At 40.1% G+C, this 26,875-nt stretch overlaps 2 protein-coding genes across 6 annotated transcripts in view; one reads left to right on the top strand and one right to left on the bottom strand.

Moving 5' to 3' along the window:
• Positions 1-26,875, bottom strand: part of smarca2 (SWI/SNF related, matrix associated, actin dependent regulator of chromatin, subfamily a, member 2) — a 71,688-nt gene that overhangs the window by 43,675 nt on the left and 1,138 nt on the right. For 3 of the 4 annotated variants that reach the window (XM_046033841.1, XM_046033842.1, XM_046033840.1), the window contains exons 2-15: positions 25,232-25,496; positions 24,002-24,131; positions 23,345-23,734; positions 22,586-22,687; positions 20,633-20,885; positions 18,646-18,772; positions 17,758-17,931; positions 16,889-17,062; positions 15,928-16,098; positions 15,000-15,050; positions 14,389-14,519; positions 13,494-13,551; positions 13,094-13,188; positions 12,613-12,760 (exon numbers count right to left, since the gene is read on the bottom strand). In XM_046033841.1, the coding sequence (XP_045889797.1) occupies positions 12,613-12,760; positions 13,094-13,188; positions 13,494-13,551; positions 14,389-14,519; positions 15,000-15,050; positions 15,928-16,098; positions 16,889-17,062; positions 17,758-17,931; positions 18,646-18,772; positions 20,633-20,885; positions 22,586-22,687; positions 23,345-23,734; positions 24,002-24,131; positions 25,232-25,465 (2,238 nt within the window). In that variant the 5' untranslated portion in view covers positions 25,466-25,496. The remainder of the gene's footprint in view (positions 1-12,612; positions 12,761-13,093; positions 13,189-13,493; positions 13,552-14,388; positions 14,520-14,999; positions 15,051-15,927; positions 16,099-16,888; positions 17,063-17,757; positions 17,932-18,645; positions 18,773-20,632; positions 20,886-22,585; positions 22,688-23,344; positions 23,735-24,001; positions 24,132-25,231; positions 25,497-26,875) is intronic. The other variant, XM_046033843.1, reaches the window with a different exon arrangement.
• LOC123959663 lies at positions 7,703-9,000 on the top strand. 2 transcript variants are annotated; one of them, XM_046033844.1, is made up of 3 exons: positions 7,703-8,208; positions 8,358-8,711; positions 8,743-9,000. In XM_046033844.1, the coding sequence occupies exons 1-3, from the start codon at positions 7,946-7,948 to the stop codon at positions 8,747-8,749; spliced, it is 624 nt and encodes a 207-aa protein (XP_045889800.1). In that variant the 5' UTR covers positions 7,703-7,945; the 3' UTR covers positions 8,750-9,000. The 2 variants fall into 2 exon arrangements, with proteins under 2 accessions (XP_045889800.1, XP_045889801.1); XM_046033845.1 differs by having other exon boundaries at positions 7,709-8,218; positions 8,358-8,987.

Raw genomic sequence — 26,875 nt, 5'->3', positions numbered from 1 at the left:
CATACTGGGAGCCAGTGTAATGAAGCTAAAATAGGAGTAATGTGGTCATATTTCTTTGTTCTGGTTAAAAGCCTGGCAGCTGAGTTCTGGACAGTCTGGAGTCGATCAATAGATTTTTGGGTTAAACAGGTGAAAAGGCTGTTGCAATAATCCAGGCGTGATGAGATGAAGGCGTGTAAAATGGTCTCGGTGTCCTTAAAAGTTAAAATAGATCGAATTTTTCCTATATTTCTAAGTTGATAAAAACATGATTGAACAAGCTTTGTGGTGTGCTGCTCGAAATTTAAATTACTATCAAACCAAACACCAAGGTTCTTTGCCACAGGCTTAATGTGATTTACTAGGGAACCAGCAGATGGCAGTATTTGTTTTGCCATCTGCTGGGACCCAATGACCAGGATTTCTGTTTTGTCTGAGTTCAGCTGGAGGAAATTATTTGACATCCATATTTTTTACTTCACAAAGGCAGTTGTTAAGTGAACTCCAGGGTCTGTGGATCTGACGGGCAAGTATATCTGTGGATCTGACGAGCAAGTATATTTGTGTGTCATCAGCATTAATGGATAGTTTATGGATAATATGTCCAAGGGGAAGCAGATACAAGGAAAACAAAATGGATCCTAAGACCGACCCCTGAGGCACACCATATTTAACTGGACAGAACGAAGAGACATAATTGTTTATAGACACGCAAAACTTCCTATTTGACAGGTAGGATGAAAACCATTCTAGGGCAGTACCAGAGATCCCCACCCAGTGCCTCAATCTGTCTAACATGATGTTGTGATCAATGGTGTCAAAAGCAGCGCTAAGGTCTAAGACCATTTATGAATGAAATTTAAAACCTATCACGACTTAGAAGAAACGCACAAAAGGAAATACATTCACAAAATTACTTGCAGAGTAAATCAATGTATTCAAATCAGCATTGAGTGATGTCAACAACGAAACACCGGGATGGACAATGAAATTGATAAGCTCCGTAATTAACAAGCTGGCATGCGTTGGACCTGCTGATGTGAAAAAATGGGTCACTGGTAGGTAACACAACCTACTGCTGATGGATAAACGCAGGGGAGCAAAACATGCTAAATAAGTCTACTGGGGTTGAATTCTAACCATTTGATCTGGGAAAATTCATTTGGTTAGTTTTGATGCTCTCCACAATGATTTTATATTCATTGCGCAGCACCAAGCAGTTTTGAGCCTCACCACCTTATAATGGCAGGAAAACACATGTGCTCACAATCATTACAGATAGGATTTTCATGTTGCCTTTTGTGTCTTAATTTACTGCTTTATACATTTGTAGAAATTAGCATAAATAGGCAACATGAGAACCACCTCCCTTCTGCATTACTACAAGCATTTCATTTGTACATCAAAATCCAAAAGAATGTCCTCATTAGCTTAAAAGGACTAATGGTAGTTTGCATCCCTAATTTGCTTTAACATTACTAACCTCAGCTCCCCAGTGGTCAACACCGTCCTTTTAATTTAACTATCAAGATGTACATTAGACAGAGCTGTAAGCTGACAACTTAATGCTGATCTTATCCTCCATTAACTTTCACTGTCACTTTCTGCCACTCACATTCGCTCGTCATTTGAACGAGGAGGAGGCAGCCATGCTTTGAGTGTTACTGTAGTTTACTGAAAATCATTAATGATTGTGTGAAACAGTAGGCTTCAAATACTGACTGTTTAAGCCCTAAGAACCAATAAGGTTGCACTTCCCCATAGCTAAAGAGTTAATCAGTTATACATCTGTGGTACAATCTGAGAGAAACTTGCAGTAGTAACACAAAAGCTGCCCATTTGTCTTTGTAGTCATAATACAGCAAATTATATTTGGACTGATTTCGACTAGCCACAGAAAGAACTACACCACCACGGGAGGAAAAAAAACATTGAGCGCTGCGGCATTTCAATGAGCATTAGAGGTAGCGTTAATATGGACATTGGATAATAAATACACATTTAAAATAATTTAAGACCTAGAACACAAACTCCAGCGAATTTAATTTTAAAATTTTATACTTTAAGACTGGAAACCCTGCAGGACGTCTACCTGACAGGTGCCGTTATCAGAGCTGGCTACTAGAGACAACACAGGTTTGAGGCTTCACCTTTCAAACCTGGAGGTTCCTGCTTGGTGAAGACACAAAGCTGCTTCCTGGTTTCACAAATCAGACACACCAAATATCAAGTTTCCGTGTGGTTTTGAAATGGACCAATCAACGAACGAGACGCAGATTCAGGTTGTCCTCACACAGAGGAGAAGGTGTAGGTGGGGTTATGTACCAAGGCACTGCTGGAGGCGCGCTCCTCCTCGGTGGGCAGGGTCGAGGCGAGGCGGCTGGAGCCTTACAGTAAGACTTTGTCTGGGAGCCCTCGTACTCCTCCGCCAGGGCGAACAGGTCGCTGAACCTGTAAGAGGAAGTGATATCAGCCACCGCAGTCACAGCTGGCCTGAACGTGCTGCAGGGCCAAAGGAGTCTAAGTGAAGACTGGGAGACAGACAATCAGCTATCAATCCCTGGTATCCAGAGACAGTCCTCGCCAACCCTCACATGGTTTGTCTTCACCTCTGTCCTATCTGTCCGTTTCCGTCTGCCCTCACCTCCGTCTCTTGCGGGGCAGGTGGTTGTTCTTGATCAGCTGGGCCTTGATGTGTTCTCCCCACATGTTGTCATGATTGGACACCCAGTGTCTCAGGATGCTGGTGGTGAACTGGTCCTTGAGGTGACCGGGACGACTCAGGACCATCTTCTCACTCGGCCTGGGACACAGATGTTAACGAGGGCCCAGGAGTCTCTAAGACGAGTGTCCAGGTGTGTTCCTGTCGTACTTCTCTCTGTGGAGCAGCAGACAAGACAAGGCCTCCGGGTGTTCTAGGAACTCAAAGACGAGGAGGAGTCACAGGACTGATCAGACTCGAGGACAGGGACCCTTTCCTGGACACCACTCACCTTTATAATTAAGGTGCTGCAGGATGGGGATGATGGCCTCCAGGGGGATCCTGTGAGCCAGGAACTGCTGCCAGGTGCTGTACTGCTCGAAGGTCTCCCAGTCTAGAGACTAAACTGGACACAAGAAAAAGATGATGGGTGTCCTTTGAGAGATGTTGAGCACAGAGTCCTTCATGAACATCACCAGGCTCCCCATCATCATGTGACACATCAGCTCCTGCAGCTGAAACACAGAGAGATCTGCTTACTGAACACAACCTGCATCAGAACCAGCCTAAAGGTTCTGCAGTGGCGAGTCCTGATCAGCTGTTACCTGTGTGGAGTCGATGATGGCTACGATCATGTTGAGCACCTAAACACTCCACAGCGTCTTATCTGGGAACTGAGAGAGACACATTCAGATCTCGATCTGAGTATTGGTGTAAATGGAGAGGGTGAGGCAGCAGAGCAGCCAGACGTCGTCCTCCTGACACACCTTCATGCTTTTATTCCCCCATACAAACCCCCACACAGAGTGTGGCAGGTGTTGTTACCCAGCGCATGAAGTCCAGCAGCGTGGCGGTGATGGTGGGATGAGGTTTCATGGAGTGATGCATCACCAGGATGGCCGGCTCTGACACAAGAAGAGGGGGAAAAAATATAAGATTTCGAGTCAAGCTCTACTTCAGTGAACCTGATGTAGGTGAGCTCTGACTAGACCAAGGGGGTAAGCCAGAGATTGGACAGTGAAGCCAACCAAAGCCTGCATGGAGAGATCCATGTAGTCCCCAAAAAAGTCAAAATCCTGTGACACCCCGTCGCACATGAGATGTAACTGTATGTTTAGATTAGCTCTCGGCAATCTAAAAAAACAAACAAAAAAAAGACTATTCGGCGATCAGTGAAGCTGCGTTGGTGTTTGACAGGTGAGCCTTGTAGGTGGGCTGATTAATCAGTGACGATCTGAGTCAGACAAACACACTGTGCCATGAGACTAGAATTATGGCGTTTCTGCCATTGTTCTGTCATTAAACCACGGTTATGCTGCACGATCATGCTTAGTAGACGCTGGTGCCAACAGGAATTAGCCCCGTAGTAGTATTTTATTGGTCCAAAACTTGCTTCACTGCTCTCCATTCAAACCAGCGGGTTGGCTTCGTAATATACCGTCTATGGACTGGACGGACAGCTGGAGAGCCCAACGTGGAGGAAGCTATCATAACTTATTAGCAGTCAGCGTGCAGACCTGATTTACACACACACTTAGCACTAGGGATGGGGATTGTTGATTTTTGATACCCTTACTGAGGCTGTTTAATGATACCACTAGCGATACTTTATTATTCGGTGACGGTTATTTCGTAAGACTAGACCCAACGGGCATGAGGTAGGCCTGCATGGTATGAGGAAAATATTCAATGTGCGATAATATTGGTATATATTGTGATGACATAACTAACCGGCCTGGTTGTTTTAAAATTTATAAGATTGGAATTTAATACAGCTAAATGCTGTTTCTAGAGCAGCAACATTTGTTTACATCATGATACCGAGTGACGTTTAGAAAGAATAAAAACTCAGTCTGTATCAGACCTTCCTCCTCCCCTCTGCTGTTATTCACTGCCTGCAGGTAACGTTACCTGGTAGGAGGAGCGGCTGGTTTCTCAGCCAGCAGCTGAGTTTACAACAATGTTCCAAATTTTAAGGCTGCAGACAGCTATTTAGCTTGTTTGTTTTCACATTTGGGTAATTGACATTACATGACGATTACATTGATAGGCTACGTTTAAATTTTGAGCAGCACACCACAAAGCTTGTTCAATCATGTTTTTATCAACTTAGATTGAATTTTTGCTATATTTCTATTAACTTTTAAGGACATGAGAACATTTTACATGCCTTCATCTCATAACGCCTGGATTATTGCAGCCTTTTCACTTGTTTAACCCAGAAATCTATTGATCGACTCCAGACTGTCCAGAACTCAGCTGCCAGGCTTTTAACCAGAACAAAGAAATATGACCACATTACCCCTATTTTAGCTTCATTATACTGGCTCCCAGTGTGATTTAGAATTAGGTATTGTATTGTCTTTGCACTTGTTGAAGCACTTTGTAACTTGTTTTTGAAAAGTGCTCTACAAATAAAAATTATTATTAGCTGTGCTAGTAAACAGCCTACAGGATGACAGACTGAGAACAGAAATGATTTCCCTTACAGACAGGTGTATTTCGAGACATAAAGTTACATTATAGGATCCACTAGTCTTGATAGCAGTATTGCTAAGCTCGGACATTGACTTTCAGAAATTTTGGAACCGGGTCTCGATTCACATCCCTACTTAGCACTAGCCAAACTGATTAGCATGTTAGCCGTTAGTTAGCTCGCCAATTAAATAAGTTCACCAACTGTCATCACCAAGATTCTGGGCCTTTAAACTAATGCAGTTACTGTTTGTAACTAACTCCATTTAATTTAGAGCGAACACACTCACACTCTGGCATTGGACGATGTCAACAATGAATCACTGGGATGGATGATTACATTGATAGGCTATGTAATTAAACAAGCTGGCATGCGGTGCACCTGCTGCCATGAAAAAGGGTCACAGGTGGAAATATCCAGAAAAGTTACGAGTTCTGTGTCTTTTCTTTTGTGTCTTTTTTTTAAACATAACCTACTGCTTATGGAGAAATTCTGGGCTGCAGACAGCGACAGAGAGGCAGGGAAAGTGTTTGCAGTGAGAGACCAAACGTAAAGGTGTGTGTGAGTGCAGGGAGAAGTCGAGGCAAATGCAAAGCAGGTACATTTAGAAATAAAAATGTCTGTGGGGATTAAAACATGCTTTCGCAGGGTGTGAAATTTAATAATTTTCCAATAAAGAAATATGCAATTCCACATAATTTTGTAACATTGTTATTACCACATCTGTGAACAACAAGTAGAGTAAGATTTTGAATACACTACACCCAAAAGCAAAACTTGCTAAATAAGTTTACATAGTCTACATATAGTAATGAGCATACTTATTGGCTGTGGGACAGTGGATAAGACACATGCCTTTGGTGAGAGACCTGCACTTGATTTCAATTGTGACTCATCCATAAACGTGTCCCTGAGCAAGACACTTAACTCCTAGTTGTTCCAGAGGCGGGCCACCTTTAACATATGGCAATTGTAAGTGTAATACACTCCACCTTGTTCACTTTACCAGGTCTTCTGACTTTGCTTGGTGTGTATGAGGCAGATGCTGCAGCATTATATTAAACAAACTCACACCAAAACTTAAGAAGCAGAGATAAAAGAACCAGTAACGTTGCAGCTTATCAATACCAACATTACAATATTTAATAATTTGGAGCTGGAGCTCATTTAATACCCATCCCTAAAAGAAACATAGCAGTTTGTCAAGACCACCAACTATAGCAATGTTTCTTTAACTTAACATTACTGAGAAGACATTGTCATTTGGTAGACACTTTTATCCAAAGCAACATACAAGCATTAACAAAGCAAAATTAATTTAACTAGCTAACATGACTGCCAAACACACTTTGGAAAGGGCTGTGAAAATAATTCAGTAAGGTAACACTACTTACTACTAAATAGGAAGTTACTTATTCATACAACACTAATTTGCTACGTCCTTGTAGAAATCCCCGACAGGGATATCTACAGTACATCTAAAGTTAGCTTGTTCAACGTTAGCCAGCTCCTGGAGGACTCTGAAATTTTAAGTGATATATCGAAGATTATAACTATTACAACAAAATTACTTTTCCACGATGACAATGTTAACGTTACCTCTTGCCAACACGGTCTAGTTTACTTCACTTCTCAATTTAATGGCACATTTAAGCCATCAACTCAGTCACGTTAGCCCTACGGAATTCTGTTTAAATATAAAACCATGGTGAACATCAATATCAAGTTATTCTACAACACTGGTTCTGTTAAAATACAAACCAATGGTTTAATAAGTAGGAGAGACTTACCACAGTCCAATGACGGTACGTTTAACATACACTGTGCACGTTTTACTTTCACAAAGCGCGTGTTGCCGGTTATATACATGACATTCTACCTGACCGTCCAAGCTTCGTACGCCACGAAGTTTGAATTCAGCGGACAAAACATAGCAAAACAGATATTACATACATTACATATAACGGAAACAGTGGTGCCTTGAAGAGACAGTTGTGTACGGAAGTGCGCTGATTTTCACTGTTTTCACAATTTGTTGCAGCTGATTGGGTAACACCTCTGACACGCCCACCAAACGGGAAGCCCCTTGCCCAACATAGCACAATGTTGATTGAAAAACTGTTAACGTTAATTACAGTTTTTCTCAAATGCTAAAACACAAAAGCCTATCCTCTAAACCAAATGACCAGTTGTCTAAACACATTTACTAAATCTAGCCATCATTTTCCAATATCATAAACACATTTCACATGAAGACACAATTCACAAAACACAATCCTCCGTTCACATAAATCTTAACACATTTTTCCTTGCTAAAACACAAGTTGCAAAAAAACACCTGTTGCTAATGCTGTGACCACATGTATAAAAGCAAGTTCAGAGTGCACAGTTTGCTGAAGATTCCAAACAAACACAATGGATGAAGGCAGAGTCAGGGGAAGAGGTAATCAAGTCAGAGGAGGGAGAGGAGGAGGCCAACAAGGGAGAGCAAGACAACCTCGCACCATCATTACGGACGAGATGTGAGCAACAGTCATTGACCATGTCATTGTCCATTGCATGACAATGGCTGAAGCAGGACTAAGAGTCCGTCCAAACCTGAGTAGGTTCACCGTGGCCACCATTATCAGGGCATTCAGACAACACAACAGGTATTGTACTCTATTGCTTTCTTTGTCACAATACAATTTTACAAGCCTGTGAAAGTAGTCTATTAGTTTCAAATCAGTTGTTACTGTATTGTAAAACATGTCAATTGACAACACGTTTCTTTCTTTAGAGTTGAAAGAATGCCACATAGAGGTGGAAGGGTTGCCATATTTACAGCGGCACAAGAAACCCTCATTGTGGATATGGTTCGTGAGAACAACCTCATCAGACTCCGGGAGATCAGAGACAAAGTCATTGCCGATAATGTGAACTTTGAGGGCATTGATGATGTCAGCTTGGCCACAATAGACCGAGTTCTCCGGCGCCAAAAGATGCGGATGAAACAAGTCTATAGGGTTCCCTTTGAGCGAAACTCTGCACGACACAAAGACCTACGTTACGAGTATGTGCAAGTAAGTATACATCCATGTTCACAGTACAGTTAGTGAACATACTGTGTTGCTCAGTGGCCTACACTACTACTTCTGGACAATACTATGCTACCTGATTGACTGTTGTTCTGAACACCTGTGCACTTTCACATTTTCACAGAGGATATTACAGTTGGACGCGATGGCCAGACCTCATGAGTACCTCTTCCTGGATGAGGCTGGCTTCAACCTGCAGAAACGAAGGCAAAGAGGCCGTAACATCATTGGCCAAAGAGCTATCACTGAGGTTCCTGGCCAATGGGGGGGGTAATATTACTCTTTGTGCGGCCATGGGTTTGGAGGGGCTTGTCCACCGGCAGGCTGTCCTTGGGTCTTACAACACCCAACGTCTCCTAACCTTCCTAGAGGAGCTAAAAGATATCCTCCTGGACCGCCAAAAACACCATCCTGGGCCCGAACATCCCATTTATGTGATCATTTGGGACAATGTACGCTTCCACAGAACAAACCAAATCAGAGAGTGGTTCACCACCAACAGTAACCACTTTTTAAACGTCTGTCTGCCACCCTACTCCCCTTTCCTGAACCCTATAGAGGAGTTCTTCTCATCGTGGAGATGGAAGGTTTATGACAGACAACCATACACTAGAGAGAACCTCCTAAGGGCAATGGAGCTGGCGTGTGTTGACATCCCAGTGGAGAACTTCCAAGGATGGATCCGCCATTCCAGGGCATTTTTCCCGCGGTGCCTGGCAAGAGACAATATAGCCTGCGATGTGGATGAGGTGACGTGGCCCGATGCAGCTCAGCGACATGCCGCACAGTGATTGTGGTGTAAATAAAAAAAACTTCACACCCTGATCATGTTTTCAAGAGTACTGTTGTGTCCAATAGATTCTGTTTTTGCATTGAGTTGTGTCACAGTAGTGTACAGAATTTACTATAGATTTATACTCTTCATATGAAACTCACAAATCTAAATGCCCAATCCTCTGCAGAGATCTAAGAAGATCCATTATTGTAAAGTTTCTAAATATGCATTGGCATTTATGAAACAAAGAACCTTCTCACAAATTGAGCATTGTGTTTTCAATTGTTTTGCTGTAGTGTGTAATGATGTGTATAGTGTTTACATTTTTGAAAGCTTCGAGCTGCTCTTTTGGTGTGAAAGTTTGAGTTTTGAAGGGAGAAGGTGTGGTTGTGTTTATGTAGCTTTAGAAAAGGGTGTTGTGTTTAGACATTGGAGAACATGGACGAAACGTTTGTGAAATGTGTTTTAGCATTTGAGAAAAACTGTAATTTGTGAGTCTAAGGCTACGTTCAGACTGCAGGCCTAAATGCTCAATTCCGATATTTTCCCCAGATCCGATTTGGCCCAAATCCGAACTGGAAAAGATCAGATTCCATGTGACTTGGCCTGTTCACACTGTCATACAAAGATCAGATCTGGGTAACATATGAGCAAAAAAAAAAATTGTATTTGAGTCACTTTGGCCTGCAGTCTGAACATAGCCTAAAAGGTTAGAAAATAGGGCTGCAAGTAACGATTATTTTTATTAGCGATTCACCTGTGAATTGTTTTCTCAATTAATTGTTAATCAGAAAATAATGAAAAATGCCAACTGCAAGTTCCTAAAACCAAAGGTGACCAAAGATATTAAGTTTCCCTCTAGATAAATTTTTTAATACTCTGAAAAGGGGCTGGAAGCAAATATACTCCTTCTCCCTCATTGAGAAATTCTGGATCTATGAATGAATGTCCTCTCTCCTCCACTGCTTCACTAAGCTGAGGTATCAGAATGGCAAGTGTAGTTAGCATCTTTTATTTGTTCATGTTGTTTGAAGTCAGAAGTCAAACTCTGACATTTTAGGGGACATAAACATAAGAAAAATACATTTTTGGATGGAGGGGATCTTTAAATTCAATATTAGCAAATCTTCACAGCTGAGAAGCTGAAGAATATTTGGCTTTCTTTTTGGAAAAATGGCATTAATTATTCAATATCTAAATAGCTGCTGATTCATTTTCTGACAATAACTGATTAACTAAGTAATTGTTTCAGCTCTACTAGTAAATAATTCAAAAGTGGACTTTTAAATTTGTTTCTTCTACATGTAATGGCAAAAACCTTTAAATGTGTCTAAAGAAGCAAATTAAATTCTTTTCATAGTGAATTTTGTAAATGCACTTTGATCTTGTTGCCACTTTGGCATTTTATATCCCAAGTGATTCAAGCGTGATAGCAAAATATCAACTGCGTAGCTTGCCTCTGGCCTGGGGAAAACAACAAGCAAAAGACAGTATGAAGAAGCAGGAAAGGGCACGAGGGCACTGGCAGCAGAAAAGGGGACCTCCACCCAATTACCAGCATGTAGCCTCACAGCAGAGCTAATTCCACAGAAATAAAGGCTGGTGGAGGGTACTATTTATAAGAACTGATAAACTGAAAACTATATTAATGTGTAGCTTAGCTTCTGTAAATTATTTCAGGTTTGTTACACAGACTGCTGTTGGCATAGCAAACAACTGATCCAATTATTGTACTGCAGAAATTTCTCCAATTTCCCCAAGGAGCTGCTGCCATATCTCATTTAAAGCCTGACACGCCATAAATCAGAGGAGTGCTAGGACTGCAACTTGTCTGAAAGAAAGATAAATGTTGGCAGTATCCAATTGCCAGTTCCCTATCTCTTCTAATATACTATCTTTTGCTGCCATTCCCACAAACTATAGCAGAGACGAGAGTATAGTGCCACGCTGGAAAACAATGTGGTAGCATATTTATAAGCAGACAGCTGTCTTTAAAATTACATGACTGAGCATTCAGTTGCCTAGCAACAGATACGTTTGGTCACACCCTCCAGGTCTTTCCAACTGTGCAGCAACATTTAGGAGAACTGACAAGCACAGAGGTGGGCCCTGTTTCTGTTCCCAGAGCTCGGTCAGCATCGAGTGTGTGTAAACGGCCAGAAGATCAGCAGAAGAACTACAGCCTTTCCATTACGACTGGGCAATAATAATAATGATAATTATAGCAATATACTTTTCCTCAATAACAATATGTTCAATATATCGTCAATAAATGTTTGATTGAATTAATTTGAATCAGGAACAAATAAGCACTTCATTTTTCTAGTAATATATTTATTTTGTTGAGGAAAAGGGACTGAAAAACTATTTACTCATCATATTTGTTGAAAAGACATTTTATCATAATTATTTTGAATGTTCTACCTCACATTTGTGAAGTGATCCACTGTTTGGCACCAAGTGTTTATCACGTTCTGACCGTAAATAAAACTTTAACCACACAGTTAACCATATGGTTTCTTCAATTTTCACTCAGGAGCAAAAATCAGCCTTTAAACTTGAAAGAAATAATGATTTGACATTTATCGTGATAATTACTGATATCGAATGTTATGAAATGTTTTTATCGTGATAACATTTTTGGCCATATCACCCAGCCCTACTTTCCATACACACAACATCACAAAACAGAGGAGGCTGAAGTCATCATCCTGCTTGCTCACTTAATACATAAATGACAAAGGAACATCCTTGTTAAGGCATTTCACTAAAAGTATATTATATAAAGTAGTAGACTGCAAAAGTTCCCCACAGAGCAAATTAACATTTTGACTCATAAAGCTGTTCAATCAAAACAAATCAGACGTGACTAGTGGTGGTGGCGCTGGGCCACGTGGCAGCCAGGACCAAGATAAGCTGTCCAAAAACAGTTAGGATGTCCTGCCTGCTCAAGCCAAAAGTCAAAAAAGTACTCACAAATTTCCTGCTGCTGAGGTCGAACAAAATTTAACTACAAGAACAACATCTTCCCCAGTGAAAGAACCACTACCAAAACCCTTGGACATAGTTTGACATTGTGGGCCAGTGTAGCATACTGGATCTGTATGTTGTTTCTACCTAAAAATGATGTATTTTACATTCCTGCCAACTATTTCATGACTGCAAAGCGGATTGTTTTCATTTACTTCAGTATTTCTATTACAGTCACCTCTGTTTTTGTTTCTTAAATTACTGTCGTAAATCAGCTGCCATTTTAAAAACCCTCCTTGGTGATTAATTCAAGGACAATTCGTCATCCATGATTTGAGAGAAGGCTTCAAAATGCAGTTTTGCATTCATGAGTCATGGATGGATGAGTTGGAAAAATCAAAGCCAGAAACACAAATAAGAAATGACACACTGGGATTTTGTTTGCTTGCTCTTCGAATAAAAAAGGCTGTTTGGCAGGAAGGTGATAAATATTAAATCTGACACTCTTTTAAAACACTTTGTGGTAACAAATAAAAATAACAACAATCACTGTTCAAAAGTGAGAACTAAATATAACAGTTACAAAAGTCTACAAAATAAGAGGGAATGCAAGTATATGTGTACACCTGTGTACCTGGTAATGTTTGAGTGTGCCGTTTATCAGCAGCGACGACTGCTTCTCCACCCTCTCAATGACAGCATGGGCCACACCATAATAAGACTGGGAGCTGGTTTGTCCAGTAGGAACACTGTACTCATCATCCACATCCTGCTTGGCTGACCTGGAAAAAGAGAAGAGTATTTGAAACCCCTCTAACCTCGACTGAACTGTGCTCTTTGGAATTGATTTTAATGATCAGTTTCGAGGCTTAGCTGGATCTGGCGTCGGGAACTCAGTGGGAGTACAGCCAGAGCTCCTGAGGAAAATGCCATGTTTATAAGGTCTACCTGAACTTTATTTATTTTTTCTTTAATCTAAGTGTCTGGAATTTTCCTGCTGGGAAAATCAGGAGTTCCTTTGAAACCAAAAAACATGTTTTTATATATATATATATATATATATATATAAGATATATTTTAAGTAAATCTGGGATAGTGGGTAAGTAATACAATACTCGATGATGTGCTTGGCCGCCGTCACAAACACTTCAACTCCATTGGGATCGATCATCTTCTCCTCGGTTTCTGCCTTGGCCGCTTCCTCTTCCTCCTTTTAAGGCAAAGTGGATAACACATGGCTGAGAGCATACTCACTACAATAACAACAGACAGATCACAGAGTAGCTCTATTGAGGATGAAACTAAATCATAATCTGCAGTGCATACAGCTACAGCCCCCTGGTGGTCATTGATGTATGTATGTATTTCATATGTGTGTATATGTTGAGTTGGTCTGACTGAGATGTGCACTTAATCCCATTTAATAAAATTTGCATGATTTAAAGAAGTTCAGGAGATTGAGGCCAATCTAAAACCATCCACTGTGGGAGTTAAATAAATGAGAAAGTCACTGACCTCCTCCTCAAACTCTGAGCCGCTCTCCTCGCTGTCTGACCGCGGGGCCACTTCATACCTGGTTTTTAAAGAAAGAAACACCAGGAAGAGGAAAACAAGGACAATAGAATATACAGTTACTTTAGTATTTATTTTATGACTGTCACATCAAAAAATAATGTACATCTTTTAGTAGAATTAACTAGTAGTAATAACGGTAGGTTAGGGTTTGGGTTTTTTTTGTATAATAATCTCTCAACTTTGACAAACAATCTATTCTGAAATGTCCCTGTAATGTGGTTTATGTTGGGCAAACTAAAAGAGGTCTAAAGGTCTACATGTTATGTTTTGCATACATAACCGCGAAATGCACAAAAGACATTTTGTACAGGCCAACCATGGCTCTGCAGTGGCAATAACGTTCTGAAAAAGTATAACCCTCTCCAGGAGGTGGTGGCATAGTCAACTCCACAGAGAGGAATATACTGGTCTTAACACAGTTGAGCCTTTTGGCCTAAATGGAGAACTGAATTTGTCATGTTTCCTCTATCTGATTACACTTGATGGCTGCATTACTTGTGCTTTTGTACTTTGTGACTTTGAGAGAGAAATGTTCTTTTGTTTCTGGGGTGATCATAGTACACATGGTGTGATGCTTGGACATGGCTATGGCACTTCCCACTATTGGATCCATTATCATGTGTTGGCGTCTCTGATTGGGACACAGTGATGTCGAAATGTTGGTCTGTTTGCACTATTAAAGGCTGCAAATCAGTCAGTGTGCTCCAGTCTCTTTTTTTTCCCCTTGGAAGTGACCATTTTATTTTCAGTTTCAGCTCTGGAACAAAACATCACTTTAATTTCAGAGGGATGCCAGAGGTTGATAACAGTTCTATGCAGTAATGTGTATTCTTACCCAGGGTTCATCTCAAGCCAAGCCTCCAGCTGGCTGGATTTGGGAGCATCCGTTCCCTGCAAAACTTTCCCAGTCTCAGTCTGAATCACTTTGACTGGCAGCTCACTCATTTGGCTGCTCTCATCCATTGGCTGGAGGACAAACAAACCACAAGGAGAACCATGTGTGAATAGACAGAAGTGAACTCATGTTGGTCCACTTTAGACAAATGTTAGTGTTTTTTAACAGAATAAAATCCTTGCTTGGTTTTTAGAGCTCTTTCTCTGCAACCATCTGCCTGCTCCAGCCGAAAACAGCGCTATGACAGCGGTGTGAGTGAGCCACAACAATAAAGTTGCGGGACAGAGTGCTAAAGAATTAGCCGAAACTCACTATATAGCTTTGTAAAGCTGAGGCGAGCTGCGGATTTGGGTGACAATTCTTTGTAGATTCATCACTACAAGCTTTGACATTGTTTCCACATGACACACGTCATTTGATACATTATTATAAAAATGTTGATTATAGCCACTTTAAAACTGACAACATGTATACAATGGTTTTAAATACCAAAATAGCAACAAAACCACAACAAAAAGAAAAATATAACAAAATAAAGCACTGCAGCTCACCTCTCCATCTGGTCCAATGGCGCTTGTGCCTTCGTCATCTCTATCCACCTTCTAGAAATCAAACACATAAACCCACTCAGCTGACACATCGTTGCAAATGCAGTTATAATGTATGTGATAGCATGGTGTGTTTAAGTATCGGTAACATACATCATCTCTCAGTAATGGTGGCTCTATAATGGTTTTGTTTGCCATAAATGGCATAGTTTCCTCCATTAAAAGGGGAAAGTCATTTTAGTCTATTCTCAGGATCATCACACGTGCTCAACTGAGGTGACACAACATGTGGTTAGAGAAAGGTGTCGTGAGAAGCTGCAGGTGTAAGAACTGACTGTAAGATCATTTTAAAGCATAAAATCAGAAAAGGCCGTTGGTTTGTTGTCATTGACCACATTAACATTCTGGAAGACGCTTGAAATTAACAAAATAGTGAACCATGAGATTAAGGTGATTATAAGGCACAATTTACAGTTAAACTGTGGTCGGTGCTCCCAGGGAGGGTTGGATTGTATGTTCACCCAGCAACACTGATATACCTTGAGCACTAACCTCAATATAAAGTGTTTATCTGTATTTTGACCAAACATGTTTAGTAATTTACAAGCTTCAATAATAAAGAAACTAGATATGTGCGAGGCATTCAAAAAGATGTGCATCTCCTGTAGGAAATAACAGGTTTAAAGCTAAGCGCCACGGTAAAGAAGCCAGAAAGTACTGAGCGATGGACTAACATATTATTAGCTTTGCTCTTTCCATGTTTTTTTTTATTTTTCTGACTCAATAGTAAAACAAAAATAGAGAAAAAAAGCAATATAAAAACCTTGGAGTAAACCCTTGCTTTTCAGAAACTAGCAGAATCTAAATCTGGCATCCATGAGCATAAACAAACCCTATAGAATAACTGCCACTTGACCATTTCTCCTCCTACCTTCTTTTTTTTCTTCCTCCTCTTCTTCTCCTTTGCAGCTTGGGCCGCTTTGTGTTCGTACACCAGGGTGGTGAGGTTGGCCACGTATTCATCCGTCTGCTGCAGCAAGTAGGCCAGACGCTTGTCTTTCTTTTGGTCGATTAGTTTTCGGTATCCTTCCTCATCTTCCGCCTGAACAGGGGATGGTGACAGGAGGTTAATGGTGGAAGAGGACCAGAGCTTCTTAAGGATAACAATCGGCAAAATATTATCTACAGCCTGATTACAGATTCAAATCCAGTTGGTTTATGCTTTCTATGATTAGTGCTGCTCTGGTGTGCCAATACATCAATCCAATATACCACATCAGTGTTGGTGCAAATACTGACTCATCGTCCAACTATACAAGTTAAATATGGTTTCCCAGTCACTGTCATCATGACATTTACTACAAAGCTGTAAAACTCCAAAACCTCTTATAGTCAGGTGTCTCGAATCACAAACTCTGACTGTGAAAGAACCAAAAGTCCTGTACACTGTTTCCTGTTTTGGTTCTCAGACCTTTATCGGGTCAAATTGACATGAACATGTTTTGGGGTTTTTTTGAAGTCATAACATTGGCCTTACACATTAAATAATAATTGCAACCATCCACACAGACAGAGAGAGAGAGAGAGAGAGAGAAAGAGAGAAAGTTGGGCTTGATATCAGCCAATGCCTTGAATCACTATTGGGAGAGAAGAAATAGGATTGGTACATCCCTATTTAGATGCATTCAGTATATTGGTCAGTACAGGTCATCAGTACACCAGAGGAAAAAAAAACCTTAAAAAGTAAGCATGTGATATAAGCAGAGCTTTGGTACTGTAATGTATATATACAATGTTTGTCAAAGTTTGCTGCGTGTCTTTCACCTGGTCACTGGTCAATATTTATTTCTGAAAGGTGCACATCACATATATTTTGATTTTCGGGTCCTTACCATAAGTCTCCTCATCCTCTCCTTCTCGATTCTCTCAGTCTCCTTCTTCTGTTCCCGCTCTGTGTTGGTGTGCCAGGTGGCGACAGCTCTGGTGAGTTTCTGCATTTTACCGGACACTGAGCGGTGATACTCTTTGAAGTCTTTAGCATGCTGAAGGATACTGTTGAGATATTCCTGAAAAAACAAGCCACAAAACTTATTGAAAAATAAATACTATTTTGACTACAGGGCACAGTAAACGCTGTTTTGACACACTCAGCCTTCTTTGTGGGTTTTGTATTGCATTTGCATTTCACCATGCAGAGATTGTTTGATGCTGCTGCTGCTTGCATGCCTTTAGCTTTCTGACATGAAATTTTGTTTTGAATGTGGTTGTCAAGAACTGTTGATGTTTTAATGTTTTCTCTTCTTCAACTTAACTTTTTCATTTGCAGCTTGCAGAAAACATAACAAAACAAGTATTACATTTATTCATTTAGCTGACACTTTTTATGCTAACCAACTTACAATTGCTATACATGTCAGAGGTCGCACGCCTCTGGAGCAACTAGAGGTTAAGTGTCTTGCTCAGGGACACAATGGTACGTGGGTCACAGTGGGGAATTGAACCCGGGTCTCTCAGACCAAAGGCGTGTGTCTTATCCATTGCGCCATCACCAGAAGTTTTCTTTAAACATACGCTCAAAGTAAGTGATTCACAACTGTATTTTGTATCAACATCTCAGTTACTATGAAAGCACTTGTTTCCAGACCATTCATGGGACATTGAGAGAACAACACATATTGGAAAACAGCTGCTGTTGATATGTTGAATTCCTCTGATCCCTTCCTAAGACAACACCTATTCTAAACACTCTAGCGTGAATCACCTGATGTTTCTGTCTGCGCTTCTTCTCCTGCTCGAGCTTCTGCTGTTTTTCCAGCTTCTCGGTCATGCGTGCCTCCCGCAGCGTTTGCCGCTTGCTGCGTCTGTAAGCCTTCGAGTTGAGAGCCGTCTCCAGCGTCGTGTCTCGCCTCATACACGCCACCACGTCCTGTCTAAGCTAGAGTAATAGGTTACACATCAAAACATCAATTTCTGGGTGGTATCAATACTCTCAAAACTGTACATGTTAACAGTAAATTTTGAACAGAAAACATACTGAAAATAAAACATAAAGCTGAAGTTTATGAGGCATCATTTCATTTTTAATAGTCTGAATTAAAACAACTACTTGGAAGTTATTTTCTTCAAAACTGTAATGCACTGAGAAGATATCACTAATCTGGAAGTGCTCTAAGGCAAAAAATAAATGTGATCCAACTGAAATGAAAAGCTTGTTTTGTAATTATGCATGAAGTTATTTTTATCGTAGAATTTATTATATATGTATTAAATATTTAAATACACACAGCTGAAATTGGAGAGACTAACGGCAACAACAACTGCTCTTGTTTCAACACTAAACTGTCACTTCACGATTACAGAAAGTGTAAACTGCATTATTACACAGCACAAAAAATCTGATCTGACTCTTTCAACCCCTTTGGATCCTGAGAAACTTAAAATAGTTCATAAAGAGTAAAACCAGGGCAGAAAGCTAACACCTGCTGTCTGGACAGAATAAGCATGAGTCAATGAGGAAATCAGCAATGGATCCTGAAGCTGTGTCAGTGATTGAACTCCCACTCCAACTGTGAGGCATTCTGCGTAATTCTGGGTAAATGAATATTCTGTGCAATCACACTGAACAAGAGACATGGCAACTGCTGCGTACCTGCCGCTGGAAGTTGAGTAGACGCAGTGCCTTGAGCTCCACTGTGGCTTTAGTCCTCAGGTCAGGGGGCAACGAGCCTGGCAAACTTTCCAGTTCCTGGATTCGATGTGCAATCCGAGCTTGCAATCTGAGCAAAATTACGAAGATGGAAGTCAAACTATGACAAACTGGTCTAAACAGGTCTTTTGACCCTGGAAAGACCACATAATAAATGCACACATTCCTGCCTTTATTGAATTGGACAGTACAGAGGCAGATAGGGAAAAGGGGAGAGAGGAGTATGATATTAGATTAGAGTGCAAGTACTGAGACAACGATATGCAACAAAGGCCCCAGGCTGGAATAGAAACAGGGACGTTGTGATTATGATGTATGCACCTTCAGCTAACAGGATTCCCCCACCATATAATTTATAATTATTAGATGTCCGATGAATTCTGTCATAGACGTCGAAGTGGCATCTTAAAATGTGTTGCTTCATCTGATCAACAGTTAAAAGCCAAAAGATATTCAATTTACAATATTGTGCAACAGAGAAAAGCAGCAAATCCTCCCGCTTGGTATTTTTGATCGATAAACGACAGACACAATTATTAGATTATTATTATTATTATAGTGTCGCTGACTGGTTAATTTACTCATGGCACGTGTTTGAGCAGTGGTCTGACAGAATCAGGAGTATTAGGATATGATATACGCATATGAATTAGAGGTAAAGAGACAGGGTTTCCTCCCAAATATCAATATCAGTATCTACCTCCATTTCCAGTCCATCAGTCAGGCTATAATCTAAATCATTGATTATTAGAAAAACAAATCTGCGATACACTGGTATAATCTTTTGTATCAATTACCGTGCCGTACAAAACTTTACAGAATTTATGAGATTTTAGAACAATTTACTGTATTAAAGGAGAAATCCTGCTGTACTGTATTTGATACACAACCAGTTCACCAGGGCTATTTCTAGTACTGGTTCTGTTCCTACAGTCACCTATTCAGCTTTCTAAACAACAGGTGAAGTCACACATTATGCGTGCGACTCTAAGTACTATTATTTTATAGTATCCTAATGTCGCTTACCTAACCCAACGGCAACACTGCATGATGCATTGATTATATAACTGTCAGGGTGACTCAGATGTTTATCAACAACTACTTATAATGTAGCACCCATAGTTTGTTCAGATGGCCTCATTGGACAGATAAACTAGAGATAAAGTAGAGGTCAACTCTCTCTGGTCTGTGAGCATTTCTTGAACAATGCAGCTTGTCAAAGGTGATGTGATAGCACAAAGACGAGATCATCAAAACAACAACCTTGAACCTGTATGCAGAAAAAGCCTTAGGGCCCCGGCAAGATTAAGGCCTGCGAACCTTCATCATATCTCCTTCAGCCGTCTCTGTTTTTCATGATACAGCCTATGAAACAGTGAGTTGTGATTGTGTATGCACAGCACCTTCACCAAAGACCAGGGAGGCTCCAACACAAAATGGTTCTTCACCAGTAAGAAATGTACTTCACTCTGGAAATGTACTGGCACGTCAGATTCTCTATAAAAGTCAAACATCAGTCTGACTGGATAGGACTGGACAGGACGTACCTACTTTGAGCTGTCAAGTTCATGAAAAATCTTATTATCTTTATACAATTACATTCATTAAAAAACCTTTAAAATAAACATTTAAGACAAAAATTTGACCTTTGAAGTCACCCATCGGTGATTTATTGTCAGCGTCAGAGCTAAGATACAATTATGAGCATAGTAAAAATCAAGTAACGTATGATTAAAGGCTAATACACAGCTAGAAATACAATGGCTGCCAATTAATGGTAATTAATGGTTCTTGCTGGAGAAATATAATAACAATATGACATAATGGGTCTCTGAAGAAATAATTGAATGACTGGCTTAATAAGAATAAAGAATTGCTCATATGTGCAGAAAGTGTTTCTGTGCTGTAAACAAATGATAAAACTATATACCTGTACTCTCTCTCTTGCAGGATCCCCACAGGGTCCAAGCCCTGTGGCTTCTGGATTGGCGTGACGCGGTTCTGTTTCTGCTGCATCTGGAGCATGGGGGACACCTGCTGCCCGGGAGCTTGAGGGGCCACTGAACTGCCTGGCATGGGCCCAGCTGGCACAGCCGAGGGCTGAGGTGGTGCAGGTGACGGGCGTCCACTTGAAACAGGGGTGAGGTGCTTCTGAGGGTTGGCTTGATTTTCACCACTCTGACCTGGAGACGAAAGACCTGGACTGTTATTGGGTCATGTCTCAGTAGGGCAGGTCGCTACAAAGATTATCAAAATCTCACAATAATCATGAGTTATTATGATATTGATAAACTACAAAAAACGAAAGAGGAAGCACTACTTGGATCTGATACCAATGAAACACAAAGCCGGGTGCTTCTGAGTATAACTGCTTCTTTGAAGAACAAAATTTTAAAACAGTCTGGGTTTTGATCCTGATGAAGACCGGTGTGTTGGCAGCATATGTTGGTCTTGTTTTTAATCTTGAAGTCATGATAATGAAGGCTTTTTAACTTTTGTACTTTAACAAAGCAAAGTGCCTTGAGTTTTGTGCATTTGACTAAAAATCTCTCCAGCCAACATTTCAGCTGAACACCATGTTCAGCTCCCAAGTCTATCAGGGGACATGGACACATCTGTAGACAAATTAACTTTGTTCACCTACACACTAAGCAGTTAGTCCTACATATAAACCACATTCAGTGAAACAAGTATGAGTACTATTTTTTTTTAAATATTTACAGTGCACCAGTCACCTAAACATAACAATACGGGCCGTTCCCCTCCCATGTTTGGCTCCATGAGGGCTTTAACTGTTTCCCGGTCAATCCTACAAGTGGCGTTGCCGGTTGTGTAACGCTGGCTGTAATTTCACGAGATACAGCTATGTATTTCATAGGTATATATATCACAAATATGAAACTGTTGTCTGACTGGAATAAATATTATACAACAAATCTGTTGCATTAAGAACTCTTATGGTGTGAAATCAAAAATACAAAATAAATCGTAGTGCTAACCTCAGCACCACTGCCCCTCTATGCCCCAACTTGTCCATATCTCTGGCCTTCTGAACTTTAGACACTTGCCCATTTCGAGTCAGGGTCCAGCCCGAATGTTTATAAACTATAATATTTATTAAAAAAACAAAAATTTTATTCAAAAGCTTGGAAATCAAAGAACACATTTTAATTGCACCAAGAGAAAATATAACTGGAAAGAACTGCTTCAGTGGACAAGTCACAAACTGGAGACTTTCTAGACTTGCAGACTCCGATGTCTCATCATACTGGGAATTGATTTCACTCAAACCATAATATTTTGCACAAATATATAATTGTTCACAAAATCACTGTGGTTGTTGTCCCTGTATTCTATGTCTACCGGTTAGGATTTGTGTCTTGATCATTAACAGGGTGGTGATGGCGCATAGATAAGATGCTTGCCTTTGGTGTGGGAGACCTGGGTTCCCACTATGAGACATCCACCAAGCACCTGAGCAAGACACTTAACCCCTAGTTGCTCCAGAAACATGCGACCTCTGACATGTATAGCAATTGGATAAAAGCTTCAGCTAAATGAATAAATGTAACAGCAACTAGCTTCTCACTTGTTTCTGGCCAGCAGAAAATGCGGCATCTTCAAAGCCAAAGCTTTAACACTGTATTCAACCTTGGATTGCAGCTCCTTTCCACACTATCCCATGTCACTTCAAAGTCTCCTCTCAAAACAGAAACATCAAACAGCTGCTGTAGCCCTTTTCAGACTCAAATCCTTTTTCTTTCACTCACACATTGGAGGAAGATGATGAAGTGGAATGAAAAGGTGTATAGTAACTCAAAACTATAGCACCTCACTGTGGCTTTAGTCCACACATACACTTAACTGCAGCTCACTTACTTACCATCGGACCATGGCTTGGGTCCTGTGCTTTGATTGTGTGCTTGCATGGCTGGTGTAGGGCAGGGACTTGACTGGGGACCACCCATAGGTGCCATTGGCATACCTTTCAAAACAATAATATATTTTTTAATAATTAATCGCTTGTACTCTCAAATTGTAAGGTCAAATTGTCTGAGCCTGTTTTGTGAATTACACAGATAATGTGAGTCTGTGGGGGAAAATGGTATCTACGGTAAGTGTTTTTTATTTTATTGTTTATTTGTTGTATTACTTTTTTTTCTTTTTAGGAGAAATGTGACATTTCTCAGTTTCCTTTCTCACATTTCTCACAATTTTTTATATCATTGTTAACCGAATAAATGTTTTGGACGCACAACACATTTTAAGCTTTTTGAAATCCAAACTTTTGACTGTTTATTTGACACAAACCAAAAACATCTCTTGACACCTGAAGACACCTGCTCTTACTGAAAATTATTTGCATTTGAGAAGCTTGAATTTATCAAGTCTCTAACTATGATTACACCTTTCCTTTTAATGCAAGCTGACATACTGTTGCTGCCAGGTTACATTACATGTGTGGATGCTCTCTAGTGAAAATCTAGGCCACAATGAGATGCGAACCATCCATGTTTTTGAGGTGGCCTGGCTCACATTTCATGGAGTACACTGAGGTTGAATTCATTCACTTGCTCATATTGAAGCGGCCCACAGCATCACAATAAACCATTTGTATCATTGTACAACTGGATCTTCTTACCTGCAGGCCTGTTGTAAGGACTAGCACTAGGCGCCTGCTGCTGCTGCAGCGGTTGTTGTTGCTGCTGCTGCTGCTGCATTGTGGGTAAGCTCCTCTTGCCCTGAACAGCCAGTTGGAGGTTTTCAGGCAGGGGCTGCCCACGGCCCAGGATCTTATAGGCCAGGATCTGAGCCCTGAGCTGCTGCAGCTGGACTGGACTGAAAGCAGAAGGTGCCCGGCCCTGCTGGCCCATGTTGGGCATGGCTCCCTGGGGTTCCATCGGCATCATAGGGCCTGATTGGGAGGGAGGCATGTGGGGCGGTGTGGGTCCCCCACCACCTCCACCTCCTGACATGGGACTGGAAGCGTGCTCATGGACACCCATGGGAGATGGGTGGGGGGACATGTATCCTACAGTATACAGGAAGATGTTTTAATGATTTTACATAGCTAAAATTTACATTTGTAGCCTTAAAGTCATGGTTCCCTACCTAGGGTTTGGAGGCTTAGAGCCCACCTAAGAGGTCATAAAATAAATCAAACATTTGTCTGATGCTATTTAGAAATAAAAGATGCCTTACTATGAACATAAATTAATAAAACAGTCATAATTCATTTAAATGAATTTTGCCAACTTACAAAGCCCCCTACTGTTAGTTTTAAAAATAGATAGGATACCTTGGCTGTGTTGGTCCATAGGACTTTGTGGAGGCCCCATGCCACTATGCAGAGATCTCATTCCCACACCTTTCATGTGACCAAAGTGCATCGCATCTGCCATAGTCTTGTCATTCATTCCCTCCATGGTCTGAAATTAGAAAAAATAATTAAGATTAATTCATTGTATGCAACATACTTCCCCCCAAACTGTAATTTCTAATGGAACCCTGAACTCAATGCCTACAAAATTAAAGACAGTGAATCAAATTGTCAATCACTTAAACATTCCACATATTAAATATCAATATTGATGATACTCGAGGCAATATTTCCCAGGTGCTACGTGCCAAAATTTTCAAGAGACTCCAGCTCCACTCCAGCATAGATAAATATCTCAAAAGATGTAAAAAAAAAACATAAAAAGTATAGCCCAACTGAAATTTTTTGTCATCAATGCATTATATAAATACATAGATCTTAATCGAAATGTAATAAAGAAATGTATCTTTTGTTTCCAGAGACACTTTCTTAAATATATTCTGATATTTCTGTACTGGAATTTGTTGTTTCTTATCGGGCAACATATGCACAGCAATATATCTGCAATAAAACAATATGGGTGATATATCAGTCTGGCAGATTTATCTTTTTACTGAGGAAACTTTTCACAGTCGTTCAGTCACTCGTATCTGTTCTCACTTTCAACATCACATTTTAGTACAACTTTCGCTCTGTTAAAATCAAATCAAAACTTTCTCTGATCATCAACCATGCAATGCAAGTTACATAATAGGCACCACACAGTCCTCACTATCAGATCTTTACACCAAGGCAGAAAGACGTAGAACAACTCTCATCACACAACAGCCCCTCCATATCTCATTTCAACATCCCCCAAGGGGCTCCCACTATAAAAAGACTCTGGCCAGGTCAGTTCATCCATACCAACTGCCATTAATATGATCACACACCATGAAGGAATTATCACTAATTGCACAAATACACTTTACAGCAAGTTTTTAATTCTATGTGTAAATACGGAATATGTACTTTTTCTTTTAACACCATGTGTATATTCTTGCTAAAGGTACATATTTTCTTCTGTATTATTATGTGTACCTGTGTGAGCCACATGAAAGACAAATTTCCAGTTTTGCGACACACATTAGTGTTTTTGTTCCAATTCTGACAGATATAAAATAACTACTGCACACAGTCCTTGTAGTAACAGCAGTAGGTACACTATACCTTGTGCATAGGATACATGCTATCCTGAGAGTAATCACTTTGTCCCTGGCCCTGCATGCCGTGAGGTGCGTTTGGTGTTCCAGGTCCAGGACTGGCTCCCATCATACTGTGAACAGAGCCTGGTGAGGGGTCCGGTCCAGGACTGGGGCCCAAAATGGGTCCTGGGGATAGACCTGCCCCCGGGGAAGGGCCAGGATGGGACATACCACCTGATGTGTCCGATGGGGTGGACATCTACCGAATTGCAGGAAAGGACACCAGACAGCTTCAGAAAAAAAAAATGAGATAAAGATAAAGAAAGGAGGGACAGGATTGTAATACTATGTTAACAATACACGGACACGTCCTACACTACCATACAATTATATGCATTTTAATATTTTAACTGTTTATATTTTCTGCTCTTTTCTTGTTTGAGCTGCATTTCCTGTATGAAAGATGTTAATTAACCCTTATTATTTAGAAAAAAACAGGCTGTTAAATGACCATTGGGCTGAATCAACTCCTCTGTGTTTCCAATTACACTGTAGTTTCATTGGACAGGATTATATTGTATAGGTCTTTCTATATCTGTGGCACTTCAGAGTACATTTTTATTTTAAGGACTATACAGAAAAAGATGTCTGCTTGGGGTGGCATTTGTGTAAAAATTAAGGTGGCCTGTAAGAATTCTGTTTTGTAATATGTGTTGTTTGTCTACTTTGTAAACAAAGTCCCTTTACTATTTATTATTTATTTATTCTAGCATTTTAAGATAACTTAAATCAGAGGGTGGTCTGGTGACCTAGTGTTTACAACATGTGCCAATACACATCCCTGATTGAATTCCAGTATTCTCTCTACTGTCCAGTGTCAATGAAGGTAAAAACCCTAACAGAATAATCAATTCATATCTGCAGAGTATGCAATTCACCAAATTATCAACCAGCAAAAAGAAAAATATATATTGAATACTGTAAAGAAACAACCAAAGCACAGAGTAAATCACAATGTTATCTGACCCTAAAAAGAGAATTCACCCTGGCAAATTACCTAAGCACAATAAAATGAACACAGCCTGGCCATAGAAAAAGGTCGCCACAGAGGAGAGACTCTGCTCCCAGTGTGACAGAGGACAGGTAGAGACAGAGCTGAACTTTCTAACCTCATGCCCTAAATATAAAATTATTTTTATTTTTTAAACACAAACTTTATCAATTTTATTTTATTTATGTGATGAACCATATGAATTTAATTCACAACACACACACGCTTACTATTTTATTTATTTTATTCTACTTAATATTACTTTTTATGTTTTATTTTTACACACACACACAAATACACTTTTACTGTTTTATTTAGTTTATTTTTAATATATATTTTTATTATTTTTTAACACACAAACACACACTTTTTATTTGCTTTATTTAATGAACTGTATAAAATGAATCGTTCTTTTGTAATTTATTTGTAGCTTTGGCAATACGGTCGTTGTTTTACATTCATGCCAATAAAGCTAGACTGAATTGAATTATGTACATCCTAAGACCTGACAAATGTTTAAATTAATTTTCCTGTTTAAAAAAAAAAGTAAATTCACCAACTTTCAAGCCTCATTATAAACCAAGAAAAGCCATGAGTAACAACAGCAACACGTACATT

The sequence above is a fragment of the Micropterus dolomieu genome, linkage group LG21 (assembly GCF_021292245.1).
Source record: "Micropterus dolomieu isolate WLL.071019.BEF.003 ecotype Adirondacks linkage group LG21, ASM2129224v1, whole genome shotgun sequence".
NCBI lineage: Eukaryota > Metazoa > Chordata > Actinopteri > Centrarchiformes > Centrarchidae > Micropterus > Micropterus dolomieu.
This window is presented reverse-complemented; position numbering and strand designations above follow the sequence as displayed.